The sequence below is a fragment of the Arvicanthis niloticus genome, chromosome 11 (genome assembly GCF_011762505.2).
Source record: "Arvicanthis niloticus isolate mArvNil1 chromosome 11, mArvNil1.pat.X, whole genome shotgun sequence".
Lineage (NCBI taxonomy): Eukaryota > Metazoa > Chordata > Mammalia > Rodentia > Muridae > Arvicanthis > Arvicanthis niloticus.
Window position 1 is genome coordinate 55,949,482 of NC_047668.1, and position 17,598 is coordinate 55,967,079.

Below are 17,598 nucleotides of genomic sequence, written 5' to 3' on the forward strand. Positions count from 1 at the left end.
TAACAATCCCTCTGTCTCTCCTCCCTCACTCTTTCCTTCTCTTTCCTCAGATACAAAGATTATAATTAAGGGAGAACTGCATGCATTCTTCAGGTCGGGCTGCTCACCCTATGGTCTACCCTGTAGTTGAAGAAGCTCATTTGACTGGGCCGGCCAATTTAGGGTTAATCATGCCCAGAACCATGAGTCTAATTACAGGACCTTGCCAGCTCTCTTCAGTGGTGTGTTTCCAGTCTCTGACCCAGCCTGCTGCACTGCAGATACTCAATAAATATTTGCTGAGGGAAAACCACCATTAACCAGAAGACTGCACAAGTTAATCATTGTATTAATTGTCAGGAACATAACCAGTTCAAGTGCCTGCAGCAGCAATTCTGGTCCAGCTACTCTCAAGTAATAGGCAGATCCATTCAGGAGACTAAGTTGTGACTCAGAAATCCTCTTTACAACAAGGAATCAGAAAAACAAATTTCAGCTCTGTGTAGTGACACATACCTTTAATCTCAGCACTCAGGAGGCAGAGGCAGGGGAATCTCTATGAGTTAGAGGCCAGCCTCGTCTACAGACCAAGTTCCAGGACACCCAGGACAATATAGAGAGACTCTTTGGAGAGAGAGAGAGAGAGAGAGAGAGAGAGAGAGAGCAGTGACTATGTCACTTGGATGCTTGACCCCAGAAGTGCCACAGTCCAGATCTCTACTAGTGTGGAAGGACTTAACATCTCAGTTCCCTTTGGAGACGTCTCAGATCTGCATTTCCCCCAGTGACTCAGCATACCACATTATATCACTTCTGGCTCAGAAAAATAAGCTGTCCATGACCAGGGGTCCAGCTTTCCATGAAGAATTTCTATGTTCCTCTCGTATGGCTCCCATGTTTCTCACCCATAATGGAAGCCTGTATCTACTTCCAACAGCCAGGAGTTGCACTGACTGGATGACTAGCAGTGCTCTGCTGCTTGTATCAGAGCTGATGGGCTTAGTCTGTTAGAGGATAGAAAAGAAACCAACACAAATTCCATTCTCAAATAGTGTGGACAACATCATTTTCTGGTTAGTAGCAACTAACCAGAAACTTTTTGGTTGTCAACTTTTTGGTTGACACAATGCCTTAAATATGGAATATAAGCCAGATCATTGTCATCCTGAACCTTAACTACATTCCTGCCCTCCTAAGTCTGCTGAAGCATAGCTTTTCGTAAATTGATGAGTTGATGTACTTCAAGACAACTCCACAGCCTTTACCGTGGGTCCCAGTATCCACTCACACAGACTGTCGGCTGGATCCAGTGGCCTGCAGATGGTGGGTGGAGGTCGACCCAGAGTGCTTGTTTATCAGTCTTGCTTCTATGCTCACTGCAGGGCCCTGGCAGTTCCTTGTTTTGGTTTTGGTTTCATTTTGTAAAAAGAGGAAATAGAATTATGTTCTCATAGAGTTCCTTGAACACCAGCAAGAAGCTTTCAGTGAGGCTTTCTTCTATGTTATTTCCATTCTATACTGTAGTTCTGTATTTTGCTCTTCTGACTGTAATGTGTATATGACATGAAAACTGCTCCCCATGCTCTCCAGGAAACTACACACACTAGACCAGAGAAGTCCTCTCGACCTCCATGGGAAGAACATTGAAGTCTAGGACACACTCTCTCCAGAATGCTCCCCACTATCCAGATATCATTAAAAAAAAAAAAAAATCCAAAGAAAAGGCAGAGTGAGCCATGGATTCTAGGTTTAGAACCCCAGAATCTGGGAAAATAAAGGTCCCTGCCAAGAGAACAGTGGATACAGATTATTCTGGGTTATATGTGATCTTGGTTGTCTGTTCTTGGTTATGTGACTAAGCAGTCACAGAGAAAGACCTACTAGATACCTAGAGCTGTGCAGCTAAACTCCAGCTGATCTAGCCAGGCAGATTTGGATCTGGAATTACCATTGGCTCAAAGGTGCTGAGCGATATCCTCTGGTCCTCTAGACGAGGGGTGTGTGCTCTGAGCCACTACACCATCTCTTCAGCCCCAGATGAGTGTTATTTAACGGGGTATTATCATACAAATGGAATTTCAGTTTGCCTGGTTGAATTCTAGAGTGTTATCAGTAGGCTTGAGCTCCCACCCTCTTCCTGACCTAGCTTTCCAGTTACAACCTCGTCCTCCAGTCCTATCTAGTTTTGTTTTTTATGTGCAACCTGAGTATTTGGTACTGTCCACAGGACAGTTTTCTCTTAGTGAGGTTTCTGACCATTTTTCTGAGAATTGGTTTTGAAATCCTACACTGGGGACCCAATAGAGAGACCTTCTTACACAGGGGTAGCCAACCCAGGTCATACAGGAGAATTGTAGTCTTAGAATGTATGAACTTGCCGGGCAGTGGTGGCGCACGCCTTTAATCCCAGCACTTGGGAGGCAGAGGCAGGTGGATTTGTGAGTTCGAGGCCAGCCTGGTCTACAGAGTGAGTTCCAGGACAGCCAGGGCTACACAGAGAAACCCTGTCTCGAAAAACAAAAACAAAACAAAACAAACAAAAAAAACAAACAAAAACAAACAAAAAAAAACCCAGAATGTATGAACTTTCTCAACTACAATTTTAAATATCAACTTTCTTTTTCTTTGAGTTTATTGTAAGTTATAATAGGTTGTGCTTTGTTCCAGAAACTCAATATGCTTTCTTCCTTCCACAAAGAAAAATAAGTAAACACCTTGCCTTCTACCCTGTTGAGTCCAGAAGTAACTCCTAGCTTATATAACAGTGTGATTCAGGTAGAGACAAAATCATGATTGAAAGCCAAATGCACACTACTACCCCCTGCCAACATTGTTGATTCACTTATAGAATATTGGCAATCCCAGAAGACCCCCACAGGCCTCTGCAGTGAGAGACTGGTCATATATGGGTCCTGTGTTTCCCAACATGGTATCAGAGCAAGCAGATGTCAGTTCTCTGTAGAAGGACCATATGCAGACCTGTTGGACCTCATAGAAAGTCTTAGTACTCACTCCATGAGCTGTCTGGAAACCAGGTGTGTCCTTTAAAAGTCACGATGGTCTGTTTTTGCAAATGGGTGCTTGCTGAAGCAGGATGTTCCAGTGCCTCCTTCCCTGCTTCAATTAGCCCAGGCAGAATATACCCAGCTGCCTTTCCTACTGGTGCTGGTCCTTTCTCCCCCCTGCTTCCTTGTTATGCATGTGATGTGGCTCCCATGCCCAGTCCTGACTCCCAGCAGGCGATAAGGTGGTTATTTTCTCATCCTGCAGCAGGGCTGACTGCTGCAGAGACAGGGAGACAGCCCACCCTCTCCCCACAGTGAGTGGTGCAGCTGCACCCTCACAGCACAGAGCCAGCATCAGCTCAGAATGGTGTGATGCTTTTTACCTGTTCTCTGGGGGGAAATGTTCTGGGCCCAGTCTTTAACTGCTCCCAGTCTCCATATAGCCACAGTTCCTTGCCTGAATGTCACACTTACAGCTCCTTTCTCCCTGCATTTTGTTTTTGTTTTTCTGACAAGGCACCTGACAACGAGCAGCAAAGAGGCCAGTTTGTTTAATTTAAATACACTGCGGCAAAGTGAAGGTAATCGTCCACACAGGCCATCTGCTGCCTGGCAGGTATCCATGAGTCAGGGAAAGAGATGGAGACTGAAATGTCCTCCGTCCTGTTGCCATGATAACAGCCTGGCAGGGAGTGGGGGATGTGGGGAGGGCAGGGCTTGCTCTCAACATTACACTTTTTACCACAGACCTCTCTGGACTTGGCTACTTTAAAAAATCTTACCTGTTCCATATGGAAGAGATGAGAAAGAAGTACTATTTATGGAGTCCCTACTGTGTGCCAGCACCATACTGGGGACGCCCAAAGACAGCCAAGAGCTGTGCCCTGGTAGTTTTTACTAAAGAGAGTGCCCTTTTGTCTCTGCAGCTGGTCCTCTGGTGAGTCTCTCTGCCTCTGTCTGAGTTCTTTTGCTCTGGGGAAGGATTGCTGTCCTCAGCTCACCTCTGGCAGTCTCAGTACCTGTTTTGGCTCCAGTATTTGATCTGTGTTCTGGATAAGGGACTAAGTCATCATCTGCATTCTCCTTTCCTACATTTCTTGTACTTGCTGGGAATGAAATTGATTCTGCTAAACAAAATCACAGTAGTGGCTGAGGTTTTGGCACAATGGTAGAGGGCCTAGATTCCAGTCTAATAAAGGGAATCAGAGGAAATCAAAGTTAGCTTCAGTCATGAGAAGTCTTGACTGACTCGTGTTCCTTCTGACCTCAGAACTGTGGTAATATGATGCAAACATACTCAGGCTTCTCCTAGCCATTCAAGGCCTTCTATTCATCTATTTATAACCTGGTTGACCACTGTGAGTCTCAGTCTGTACATGTATAAAATGAGGTAGGTCATAAGCCCCCCCGAATACATAAACATTTTTCCCCCGCACTTTTCTGGAACCTAATGCAAAACTTGCTTGAGTTTTCCATGTCTTTGCTGGTTAGAAAATGAGAAGCATCAGTCTGGACTGCCGCTCCAATGAAAATGTACCTTAGAGGCACATTTTCTGCTCTACATTCCCAGCAGAAGAGCTCCAAGGGGTATCTGCATTCAGGGAACCGGAGTTACAGGTCATTTATCATCTTTGCTTGTTGGTTAGACGTGTGATTGGCCATTCTGGATGCCAGCCTTAGCTCTGGGTTGTGTTATAAGTGCAGTGTCAGGAATCATGGAAGTTCTGCTGTGTGTTGTGGCCAATGACCTACCTTCCTTGGAGTCATCCCATCAACTCTTCCACTTTGGTTGGGATTTTTGTTTCACTCTCAGATTCCCCAGCACCCCCAGATACCCACTGGGTTGCTCATTATAGACTAGTTTCTCTTAACAGAGAGGCAGGCAGTCACTGTGGAGAGGGCCTGTCTTGACCATGTCCCTGGTATTGAGACAAGGTGCTAGGATACCATACTGTAGTACCACAGCTGGGTTCTTAGTGTCTCCTGGCCTCAGCCAGCAAGTACCAGCAAGGTGATTGAGATACAGCAGGTCGAGGGGATCACTCACTGTCCCACCATGCACCACACATCCAGTGTGCTTTCACATGATCAGAAGGCCCTTTCCTCCAACTGTCTTTCCAAAGCTAGTCCTGTACCATGCAGGGCAGCCTGTTCTCTGTGCTGACGCCAAGAAAGGTAGGCATGTGCAGTGCACTAGTAGCCGGTACCAGAGGCCGAGGCCGGCGCCATCGTGGTCAGCCGAGTCGGGTCGGCTGCCGCGCCGTCTTGGCCAGCCGAGTCGGGTCGGCGGCCTACAAGAAGCCAAGTTTCTAACTTCTATTTCCAATCCTTGTCACTGACCCACTCTGCCTCCCTGTGTGCTAACCTGGGAAGAGCTGGGAGTGCCTCTCAGAGCCTGCAGCTATCTTTCTTTGGGTGTAGAGAAGTGCTATAGGGTGCTGGTAGTCATGGACAAAGAGCCAGAGACTGGGTATCTGAACGGGCTTTTGGACTCAGGGACCCCAGTTTCTCACATTAGGGAGATATTTTCCTGGTTACCTTTTCTTGCCTTCTTCCCTCTTCTGGGCCTCTTTCTGGGAGCCCTCAGCCTGTTATTGGGGCCTCTGGTTCTAATCTCTCTCCCAAATCCATCTGCCCTCTTTGTCAACCAAATTCCAACTGTGATTACTTTATTAAAGTAGTTACATCAAAAACAAAACCACGGTACATTTGGTGGATGGATTATTTATTGCCACACAGCATCATCCCAAAACTGTGGCTTATAAAAATCATATCACCGGGTGTGGTGGTGCATGCCTGTAATCCCTTCAGCCTGTGCCATATCAAACTGTCTCAGAAAAGCAAAAAAGAAAAAAGCAGGGGAGAGGAAGTAATACCACTCACTCCATAGCTGCTATGGAGCTGGAGCCTACAGAGGCCCCAATAAGACCTCAGCCAAGGGTCACCCAGGCTACAGTCACCATCTTTTATAACCCGACCTCGAAGGTGGCCTATGTCCCACTTGTCTGATTCATTAGAAGCAAGTCACTTGCCCAGCTAACATTCCAGAACTAGAGACTATTCTGGGATGTAAGTGGCAGGTCACTTGGGGCTGTCTGAGGTCTGGCTACCACATTTAGTTAGCTAGTTAGAGAATTCCATGAAAAGATTTTCCAGCGATTGATGGATTTATTTCCCAGTGGGGATTATTGTCTGCCCTTGCTACTTTCCTGCAGAAGGAAGTGTGGGAAACTAAGATCCCGTGCTAAGCACAGTGGTGTAGGCATGGGATGTGAGAAGACAAACAAGAGCCGTGCTCCAGGTCTCAGGAAGACTCTCAGCCTCAAGGCTGATGCCTGGGATCCAGCAGGCATGCATGCGTCAGGAGTCACATAGAACAGAGGGGAATCATGCCCCTGAGAAGACAAGGCAGTATGCAGCTTGTTGGCAAAGAAGGGCACTATCTTTTTTAACACAGAATGCAACATTGCCAGCACATTTGTTTTGTTGTTGTTGGGGGTGGGGGGTGTAGAGCTACAGAGTAATGGTCTCTTAGCATCCCTGGACCATTCTGTAGCCAAAGCCAGTCCTTCCCAGGCAAGACTGGAGCAAGCATATCTACAAGTCATGCGTTGTCTCTTACCTCCCCTGGATGGCAGAGTGTTCATACTTCACTCAAACATGGCTTCAGTGGGCCCTGCCAGCTCTATCCCAACTTTTTTTTTTTTTTAATTATTTTTTCAATTGTGTATGTGTGTCAGTTTTTACCTGCATATATGTATGTGCATCATGTGCTCTTGGTGCCTGAAGAGGTGTTCTGATCCTCTGGAACTAGAGCTATAGGTGATTATAGCCACATATGGATGCTGGAAATTGAACCTCTGTCCTTTGGAAGAGCAGCCAGGGGTTTTAACCACTGAGCCATCTCTCCAACTCCCTGTCCCAGCACTTTTAATGTGCAAATATTAAATAGCAAAAATTGATGGGTACTAGGATAGAGAGTCAGTTCTCCTCAGGGATGCCACCTCTGAAAAACTACCTGTGGTTCAGTAGATAGTCCAACACCCACGAGCTAGACTAAGGACTTTGGTTTAAGCACATGAAATTGGAAGCACCCCATCAGTGCTCTTAACCACTGAGCTGTCTCTCCAGCTTGAACTACTCAAATTAAAAAAGAAAAAATTAGTTGGCCATAACAAGATTTACTTGAAACTGAGAAGAAAGGATGCATACCCTGAAAAGGTAAAGAATGATAAAATGTTTGATGATGACTGGCAAATAAAAATAAGTATTTCACAAAATAAAAAAATATTTAGTCATGTCATATTTTATTAATCCAGGTTAGTGGACTTTGGGGGTTGTTTCTCCTTGGGGTTATTACATTGTTGCCAGTGAACATTTGTTTTAGGTGGGCTTGTGTTTTCCTGTCGCTCGAGTACTCAGGAGTGGAGTTTGCTGGGTTGCATGGTTAAGTTTTGTTTAACATTCTAAGAAACTGCCAAGATCCTGGCAACTGGTCAGGCTCAGCAGCAGTCGGAGGGGTGGAGGGTGTCCCCATATCTTGAGCTGTAACTGTTTCTGAACAGAACGCATTGCACTGTGTGTGCAGTGCCCCTCTCTCTTGGGACTTGGGATGTGGCTGGATTGTTTATCACATTACTGAGTTAGGAGAATTCTTTGTATGTTACAGGCACTGTTCTGCTTCAGATACAGCTTGTGGATGTTTTCCTTCCGTCTGTGCCTTCCTCCTGGCTCACACCCAATGTAAAGTCACTATTTTTTAACTGTACAATTCAGTGTTTTTTTTTTTAAACAATATTCACAGAGTTGTACTGTTGTCATTACCTTCTGTTTTAGAAACTTCATCCATCTCAAAAAGAAGCCGCACACCATTCTTTATCCTCTCCAACCTCCACGCTGCCTAGCTAACCGCTAGTTTATTTTGTCTATGATTTTCTTATTCTGGAAATTTCATGTAGGAAGTTTTAGAACTTGTGTTGTTTTGTGAAAATGGATTTTTTTCACTTAGCAAAATGCTTTCAAAATGTTGTAGGATGTCTTTGGTGGTTTAAATAGGTAGGGCCCCCATAGACTCATGTGTTTCAATATGCTTAGTACATATGGAGTGGCCCTATTAGGAGGCGTGGCCTTGTTGGAGTGGGTGTGGCCTTGTTGCAGGAGGTGTGGCCTTGTTGGAGGAAGCTCCACCCAGAGTGACAAAGTCCGCTTGCCTGAAAGAAGATATAGAACTTTCAGCACCTTCTCCAGCACCATGTCTGCCTGCAAGCAGCCATGTTTCTCGCCATGACAATAATGGACTAAATCTCTAAAACTGTAAGCCAGCCCCAATTAAATGTAGTTCTTTATTAGGGCTGCCTTGGTCATGGTGTTTCTTCAGAGCAAAGAAATCCTAACTAAGGCAGATGTTTTCAGTCCTTCATTCCTTTTTATTGCCTAACAGTATTCCACTGTATGGGTAGCACATTTTATCTAAGGTGTTCTTTAGGTGACGTGTGAATCCGTTCGGCTCTTTGGCTGTGTTAGTTGATGTTCCTGTGAACATCTGGACACCAGTTTTTGTTCAAACGTGTTTTCATTTCTCTTGGGTGGGTATGTACCCGAACGTGAGATTTCCATGCCATGTGGTACTCAGCCTCTTGAGGAACTGCCAGGCTGTTGTACAAAGCAGCTGCACCATCTTACATTCCTGCTGGAGGTGCCTAAGGAGTCGTTTCTCCACATTCTTGTCGGCACTCGTTGTTATGTCTCTGTAGTGTTCATCCTCCAGGCATGAGGTAATATCTCATTGTGCTATTCATCTCTTTCCTTAGTGTTCAATTAGGATCAGTTTCATGCCTGTTGGACTCCTTTGTATCTTTAGACAGTTGTGCGCTTGATCTTTTGCCTGTTTTAAAGTTAGATTGTCCTTTTCTGACTGAGTTGGGAGAGTTCTTTGTATGTGCTAAGTACAGGTCCCTTATGAGATATGTCATCTTAAGGGTTTTCTTTATGTCATTCTTTCACTTTCTTTTGTGTTGTTTATCACTTAAATTTTTATTTTATTTTTTATCATTTTTATTATTTATTTTTGGTATTGGTTCCCTTGAAGCCAATATAGGGATACACGAGTCCTTGCATAGCCCTGGCTGTCCTGGAACTCACTGTGTAAATCAGGCAGCCTCAAACTCAGAGATCTGCCTGCTTCTGCCTCCCTGGTGCTATGCCTAGCTTTATTTATTTATTTAGATTGGTCCAGTTTTGAATTTATCTACCCATATGGAGTTTAATGGCTTATTTTGAAGAGCAAAGAATACTTGTTTGGTTTTGGTTTTTTTTTTTTAAACCAAAAGATGATAATTTCACATCTCTTTGCAGAAGGATCCAATCATATATGTGTGTGTGTGTGTGTGTGTGTGTGTGTGTGTGTATATATATATATATATGTGTGTGTGTGTGTGTGTGTATGCATATATATGTATATGTATGTGTGTTTGTGTATATGTGTGTGTGTGTGTTCTGAATATTTTATTAAAAGTCTTTAATAAAAAAATATCATGGGGTAGGCAGATGACTTGTTGGTAAAGCATTTGGCACTTAAGAGTAAGGTCATGGTGGTGTGCACTTTAATCCCAACACCAGGAATGCAGAAGTAAGAACATCTCTGGGGCTTGCTAGCTAGCTAGTGGCCAAACTAATCAGTGAGAGGATGGAGAGATGGCTCAGCATTTAGGAGCAATGGCCATGCTGGGTGTGGTGGTACATATACCTGTAGTCCCAGCACTTAAGTAAAGGCGGGTGGATCTCTGAGACTTCAAGGCTAGCCTGGTCTACATAGTGAGTTCCAAGATAGCCAGGGCTATACAGTGAGACCCTGTATAAAAAAGAGAGAGAGACCACTAGCTGTTTATCCAGAGGACTTGGGTTTAAATCCAAACACCCATATGGCAGCTCACAACCACCTGTACCTCTAGTTCCAGGAGATCTGACTGATCCTCGGGCACCAGGTACACATGTGGTACATAGACCCACATACATACAGGCAAAACACCCATACACATAAAATTAAAAGAATTCTTTAAAAAATTATATGGGGAGTATTTGTAGAATGTGCCTAATATTGATCTCTGGACTTCCCATGCCACACAGACACACACAGTAAAGAAGGAAGTTTTCCTTTTAAATGTCATGGTTTGTGTGTTAGATCCGAGAAGTCTTTGCATAGGATTTTCCTAAGTGGTTTTTTTTTGTTTTTTGTTTTTTGTTTTTTTTGAGAAATTGTGCAATTTATTTTTGTTTTTTTTTGTTTTTGTTTTTTTTTTTGTTTTTTTTTGTTTGTTTGTTTGTTTTGTTTTTTTTTTTTTTTGTTTTTCGAGACAGGGTTTCTCTGTGTAGCCCTGGCTGTCCTGGAACTCACTTTGTAGACCAGGCTGGCCTCGAACTCAGAAATCCGCCTGCCTCTGCCTCCCAAGTGCTGGGATTAGAAATTGTGCAATTTAAAGTCTAATACTTACTATGCTCCATTTTGAGGTTCTTCCATTTGTTTGGGTTTTTTGAATCAGGCTGTGTAGTCTTGGCTGTGTTTGAACTCACTCTGTAGACCAGGATGGCTTCAGACTCACAGAGATCCGCCCACCTCTGCCTTCTGAATGCTTCTGCCTTCTGTATGCCAATACTACCCATGATTTGTAGTTTAATGTGATATGAAATATGGATCCAAATTCATATTTATTGACATTATTCATCATTCTCTGGGAATATGATAAGTGATAAAAGTAAATTTAATTGTAATTATTGTAGTTCAGTACCATTCATACAGAATTTAAAGGCATGAAAATGTTATATATTATTCATAGTTTTATATATGTGCACATAGGTTAAAAAAACTACACCAAAATCTCTGGTAAGAAAAACTGAAGTTTCCAAAGAGAAAAGATAAAGGCACTGAGCCTGTGAAGATTTGGTGGTAAAGGAGTCTTCAAGTTTATCTGTACTGTTTTAGATTAAAATAAATTGTACATAGTTATTCATCTGGGGTGGCTTTATGGTAGTGTGCTTAATTATTTTCTGAGCTTTTACATTTCTTAAATTAAAATACACAGATAAGAAGCTGGTATTATGGTATGCCTGTCACCCCAGTTCTTGGGAGGTAGAAACAGGAGGAATAGGGGTCCAAGGCTATTCTCAAGTTCAAGGCCAGCCAGGGCTACATGAGACCCTATTTTAAAAAAATAATAATACACACACACACACACACACCACACAGGTCAAGCAAGAATCACAGAGAGCTGGGCAGAGTGGTGTGCTCCTGACACCCCAGCATGTGACTGCCACGTGAGGATCTCGAGGTCGATACCATGTCTCAGAAAACAAGCCTAGAGAATAGGAACCCTAGAGGACAAATTAGTCCATTCAGACCCACACACTGCAGCAGTGAGGGAGGCATTGTGCATACCTCCAGGCAGCCTGCTTGGGGCAGATTCTCTGTGTGTGATGTTTCTGAACTAGATCCCTGTCTACAGAGTTCACAGGAGCTCATTCTCATGGTCACTTCCATTCTCTCAGTTTTGCTCCCACAAAATCCTTCAATAACACACACACACACACACACACACACACACACACACACACACACACACACACCAAGCTCAGGGATCTGCCTCTGATTGGTTTACTTCTTCCTGCAGTCACGCCCCATTGTTCCAAGCTACCTTTAAAACTATACCAGGTCTTTTCCATGGTTCCTCTCGGAGGGTCAGTCCTGTCAAATTGAAGCTGAATATCTCCTTCCCTGCTACTGACTGTCAGAAACTTGTGGATAATGACCACAAGCCTCATGGCCACAGAAGTAGCTGCTGATGCTCAGGGTAGAGGGGTTCTGCAGGCTGAATGAGTGGTGGGAACAACAAGCGAGGCTTTCCCATGAAGCAAGGCCTGTTGGCCCATGGCAGTGTGCTCCTGTTGTTGAGTAAGGGGTGTTCTTGTTAGAGACCAGGGAGAACTGGAAAGGGGAAGTGCAAATCTATACAGAGTGCATTGTGGGTGAATCCGAAAGTATTTCAGTTTCTCTAAAGAGGATGATTTCTATCATGTCAGAAGGCCCCTGAAGCCCAGGACCAAACACTGAAGATTTAGCGTCTCCTTACTCCATGTGTCCTGCAACATAAACACTAACATGTTAACCTGAAGAAATAATACACTAAGCAAAACAAGGAGGAGGCTGTAGAACATGCTAAGCTTTTAGCCAAGAGCGTGAAGGGAGCCAAAGAAGAACACCAGGAACAGATCACCAAGAGCCATAGGCCATCCTCGACAAGAACTTTACTTACAAGTCTGAGTCCAGTCAAAAACAGATCTTTAAGAATAGTGAATAGGGTTGGGGATTTAGCTCAGTGGTAGAGTGCTTGCCTAGCAAGTGCAAGGCCCTGGGTTCGGTCCTCAGCTCTGGGGAAAAAAAAAAAAAAAACAAAAACAAAAAAAACTAGTGAATAGCCAGGAGTGAATAGCTCCTGAATAGTGAATAGCTCATGCCTTTAATCCCAGCACTCAGGAGGCAGAGGCAGGCAGATCTCTACAAGTTTAATTGAAGCCAGCTTGGTTTACATAGTCCCTGGACAGCCAGGGATGGAGGGAGGGAGGGATGGATGGATGGATGGATGGATAGATAGATAGATAGACAGACAGACAGACAGACAGACAGACAGTATTAATGATCAGACCTTAGGGAAAGGGTAAAAAACCTATACAAGGCTTTCCTGAGGAAAGCTTCCCCCCTCTAATGAGAGCAGGTGGCCACTCTCACCTCCTCCCATGGCTACCCCAACCAAACAGACCTCCTGAGAGGGTGTGGCAGGTGCAGTGTAGCTGTTTTGCTGAGCAGACTCTGCAGAAGCAACCTGCAGCAGAGCCTCCTGAGCTGTCAGGAGCACAGGTGCCTGGACTGGATCTCCAGTGTGAGGAAGGCTGCCCTTGGAGTGGAAGGGGTTAATTCTGGTGCCTGCCTCTTCGGAGCTGTGCTCCTCCCACACACTCTCAAGACCTCTCTCAAATGATCTAGTTATTTTCATTGATTAAAGTTATATTAAAAGACGACCACTTTCTCCCCACAGGTTCTTGGGGAGTCAGATAAGAATGGGTACAGAATGTTGACATGCAAGCGTGAGGATGTTTGTGGGGTGTTTACTCCTCTTGAACCTCCTGGGTATAGCTACTCTTCTGACCAGCACACCCACAACATGGCCTCTGCCCCTCCTCCTGACCTTTCTCAGCCTGTTCTTTGTTTTTGTTTTTCTGAGACCGGTTCTCACCCTGTAGCTTTGAACTTACTTTGTAGCATAGGCTACGTTTGAACTCTTAGCCATTCTCCTGCCTCCTAAGTGCTAGTCTCAGCCTGCTCTTACAACACTCTTCCTCCCACCCTTCCCTCTCTTTCCTTCCTAGGCTGACTCCTGGCTCTTTTTTTTTTTTTTTTTTTTTTTTTTTTTTTTTTTTTTTTTTTTTGCATGCCCCTGTGAAATGCTTTCCCCTTTTCTTGGAGAGATTAGATCCCCAAGGTGATGTGTTTTTCTCTCTGATCCTCCCAGGCTCAAGCCACAGGGTCACCACACACATCACCCACCCATGGAGGTGGCCGCCCTATGCCCATGCCTGTGCGTTCCACATCTGCTGGCTCCACCCCGACCCATGGCCCACAGGACTCATTGAGTGGAGTTGGGGGAGACGTACAGGAAGCCTTTGCACAAGGTGAGTTTCCAGAAGTCTGTGGAGAGCTAAGGGGCTGAAAGCACATGCGGGCTCCCTGCCAGGATTTTTCCAGTTACTTTCCTTTTGTGCCCTTGGCTCTGGATGATCAGATAGTGTGCCTTTGTAATCAGATTTACAGTATAAATAAGTTATGTGCTGGCTCCTTCTCTGTGATGGGCTGGTCTTCCACGGGAGGTCACAGGCACATATGTGAAGATGGCTGTTCTCCTGGGTTCTGAGCTCTGCACTGAAGGGAATGCCTTACCCTTTGAGCTTTGCCTCCTCCAAAGGAATGGGATAGAATAAACGCAGGTGACACATTTGCCCTATAAGGTCCTTAGAACAAGCAAGGACAGGAAGAGAGGTGATCTCCATAGGACCTAGTCAAAGGTCAGTAAGCATGCACTTGCCATGGCCAACTGAGGAACCAGGGACTTGTAGTCGTCAATAATGGAGAGTGGAGTGGGAGGGGAGGGAAAAGGGAGGTGGTGATGGGAGGTCCAAGACTGAGGAACACCCGGGGGCAAAACTCACTTGAAACCCCTGCTGGCTATACTGCTACCCACAAAGCATGGGTGAGACAGTCTCCGCACTCCTAGTAGAAAGAATGGCTGGGAACTGTGGGCTCCTGGTGTGCTAGGAGCATGCAAGCATGGATTCACCACTGGTGTCTCTGCACCTGGATTCCAGGGCTTCACTGGCTGGGGCATCTCTCAGCACTCATCTCCATGTTCACTCACCTGCATCACCATCTGCTCTGACCCTGCAGGTACGAGGAGAAACCTCCGCAATGACCTGCTGGTGGCTGCTGACTCCATCACCAACACCATGTCATCCCTGGTGAAGGAGCTCCATTCAGGTGAAACCCAGCGCTTTCTGCCGGCCTCCTCCCCACATACCCATTCTCCCTGCCCTATCCCACCGCCCAGCACACAGCCCTTCTTTCCACTGCATTTTCCCTTCTAGGAACACATGGGATCGTCACCCAGTGCCTCCCTCCCACATGGTCACAGTTTATATTAAGAACAGTCTGATGGAGCAGACACAGTTCCAGCTTGAAGGAAACCCTGCTCTTCAGTGCAGCCAGACCCTTCCTTACTTCTTCATCTCTGCCTACATCTTTCCCTAGGCTGGCTGTCACTTCATTCTGAAACTATCCCGGATATGGCAGCAGCCAGCACCAAGCCTCCTGTCTCCATTCCAGCTGCCCTTTGACTCTCCTGTTCCTTGAATCTGTCTTCTCCTTTTGTCCATGACCAGGTTCTGATCTTCTGAAGATCCCAGCTGCGGTTCCTTCTGTCCTTTATGTTGGGTCCTGTCTGACTTCTTTTTCCATCTCTCCATGACTCAGCCACTGTCATGGCTTCCTGGAGTTCTCTGCTTCACAGCCTCTCCCCCGACCCCTTACATGAAACCTAGGAAAGAACGAAGATACCTCCAAGTACCCCCAAGCTACATCTGTGATGGAGCCACTCAGTGCTTAGGAATCACTTTCCAGCCATGGCATTGCTATGAGGGCTACCGTCCTGAGTGCTGTGGCATTCACACTAAGGGCCCACCTCTGTCCTTTATTGCCTAGTGCAGTGCTCATAAGGACTCTGTGGTGGCTTAGCAGAGCTGTTGAGTAAAAGCACAGAGCAGTGTTCCCGTGGATCATCCAGACGCTCCCGTGGAAGGCACTCCCGGGTGTTTTTCGGCAGAGGGAAGCCTCCCCTTTAGGACCGTTGTTTTTGCCACACTTATCCTCAAGTCCATCTGTTTTCCTGCAGGAGAGATTACACATGTGTCCTGATTGGCTTTCCCAGTTAAGGTCAGTTGCCCATTCTGCCGAGGAGACGATGCCCTTACCCTGTCTCATCCCATCTCTCATGCCCACGCTGAAGTCCAACCCCTCACTATGCATGTGTGTGTGTGGGGGGGGTCACCTTCAGGATGACCATACAGCCAATTAGAAGGCCTTTTCTCTAATACAGTCCCTTAGTAGACTTCACTTACAGTTTCAGAGAGAATTTCTTCGGGATTTTTAAGCCAAGTGACTAAAGGACAGTTGTGCTTGTGGCCACTTGTTATAGTTTATGCAAAACCAGTACTCAAGAATGAGAATGTAATGTGGTTGACAGGAACTGAGTTAGGGAGGCTTATGAATTCAAAGCCTGCCTGGGCTATGTGGTGGGGGTAGGAGACAAGTATACTAGTGTGTCATTTCAAAAGTATACTAGTGATCCTATCATCCAACCCCCCTATTTTAAAAATGTGGTAAGTAACTTTACAGAAAAAAGTGATTTGTTTGAGATCACACAGCGTCCAGAGGCAAAACTAGTTCTAGAGATTGGATGTAGAAAAATGGGAAGCCAGGGCTCTGACACCCCCCACCTCCAGGACAGATGACAGGCTAGGTTCTGTGAAGCCCCAAGTACAGAAGCCTATAGGTTGATAAATAGGAGACAAATCCTATTTTTCAGTGGAAGGAAGAGCCCTGCCCAATAAAGCACAAGTTGACTACTTCCTTGAAGGCGGCTTCATAGGCTTTGCTAGGGCAGCAGTGGATATCCAGGACAATAGTGGATATCCAGGCTGACCTCTCACACATTTCTGCAGCATGCACAGGACACACATCTATAGCTTGTCTTCCTTACCTTTCACAAATATTTTTAAGTAATTGAATCCTAGAGTTCAAAGGGGACTTAAGGATATTTAATTGAACTTTCTGTTAATATAAAAGCCTCCAGTTTGAATATTTCCAAGGGGCTCAGTCATAGCCAGCTCTAATCACTGGAGATTTCTCTTTTATTAGGGAGCTAAAATCTCCTTCTGCCCTAAATCCATCTTCCTCTACAGCCTACCTTTCTGGTGTTTGATGGGAGATAACTTGGTCATTCCCAAGTTTTCTCATTTTTAGGAGATTCTACCCAGTCCCTTTAACACCTCAAATATGACATGGTTGTCCTGTTTGGCCATACCTGGTGAGATGTGACCTGGTTTCCAGGATAGCACCCAGCTCCACTTCAAAGCCCTACAACTGTTTCCTTGAACTTGAACACAAAATATTAAGTGTAACCCCAACCCTGACCATCAAATCTGTCATCATGCCCTCTGCTTCATGGCTGTGAAAGGTTCCAATCAGACAGTGCCAGAGTGCAGCTATTGGGCATGAACAAGGGACATGTATACACCCTGAGGCTGCTTGCTGCCTTAGGTCCCTGCCTCAGGCCTCCCACAGTGGAATTGGACCAAAGGGTCACTGGCCTCCTTGGACTTGTTTCCACGGCAGAGAAAGGTACAGAGGAAGAAGAGAAGATGCAGGATGAGAAAGACAGAGGTAAAGGCAAGTTCCCTAGTTTGGGAACCCAAGCTTTAGAGAAGTAGATGCTAACTTCCTTTCCCTTTGTTTCTGACCTGTCTCCTGCCACACCCTCCCCAAGTCTGCAGCGCCCCCACAGTTCCTCCTGCCTGTTCCCCCAACTGCCTCTGAGGTGTGCCCACAGGTGACTTACTCATGTTGTGGGATACAAACAAGTCATAAAGCATCTTTTGTCATCCTCATGGGGTTGATGGTCTATATGACTGTGATATAGAAGAAGTAGGGGAGAGAACAAAGCAGGAGGGTGTGGTCAGAAAGGATTGACTGGCTGTGGAGGCAGCTCAGTCGGCGGATGCTCACCTAGCCCAGGGTAAACTCTAGCACAGCACAACCCACAGGAGCGGCAGCACACACCACACCTGCAGTCTCAGCACGTCAGGCTCATCCTCTGCTGCACAGTGAGCTTGAAGCCAGGGTGGGCTACCTGAAACCTTGCCTCAAAAGCAGAAACAAACAAAGAAAACCATTAAATGTATAACAAGAGTTTCTGAAAAGTGGGAGACTTTTAGGTTGGAAGAGATAGGAAGAATAAAA

At 45.5% G+C, this 17,598-nt stretch overlaps 1 protein-coding gene across 8 annotated transcripts in view; it reads left to right on the forward strand.

Moving 5' to 3' along the window:
* Dtnb (dystrobrevin beta) overlaps positions 1 to 17,598 on the forward strand; it is a 195,132-nt gene that overhangs the window by 173,597 nt on the left and 3,937 nt on the right. For 5 of the 8 annotated variants that reach the window (XM_076942210.1, XM_076942212.1, XM_076942213.1 and 2 more), the window contains 3 exons: positions 13,544 to 13,703; positions 14,473 to 14,562; positions 15,473 to 15,513. In XM_076942210.1, the coding sequence (XP_076798325.1) occupies positions 13,544 to 13,703; positions 14,473 to 14,562; positions 15,473 to 15,495 (273 nt within the window). In that variant the 3' untranslated portion in view covers positions 15,496 to 15,513. The remainder of the gene's footprint in view (positions 1 to 13,543; positions 13,704 to 14,472; positions 14,563 to 15,472; positions 15,514 to 17,598) is intronic. The other 3 variants (XM_034513843.2, XM_076942214.1, XM_076942216.1) reach the window with 3 other exon arrangements.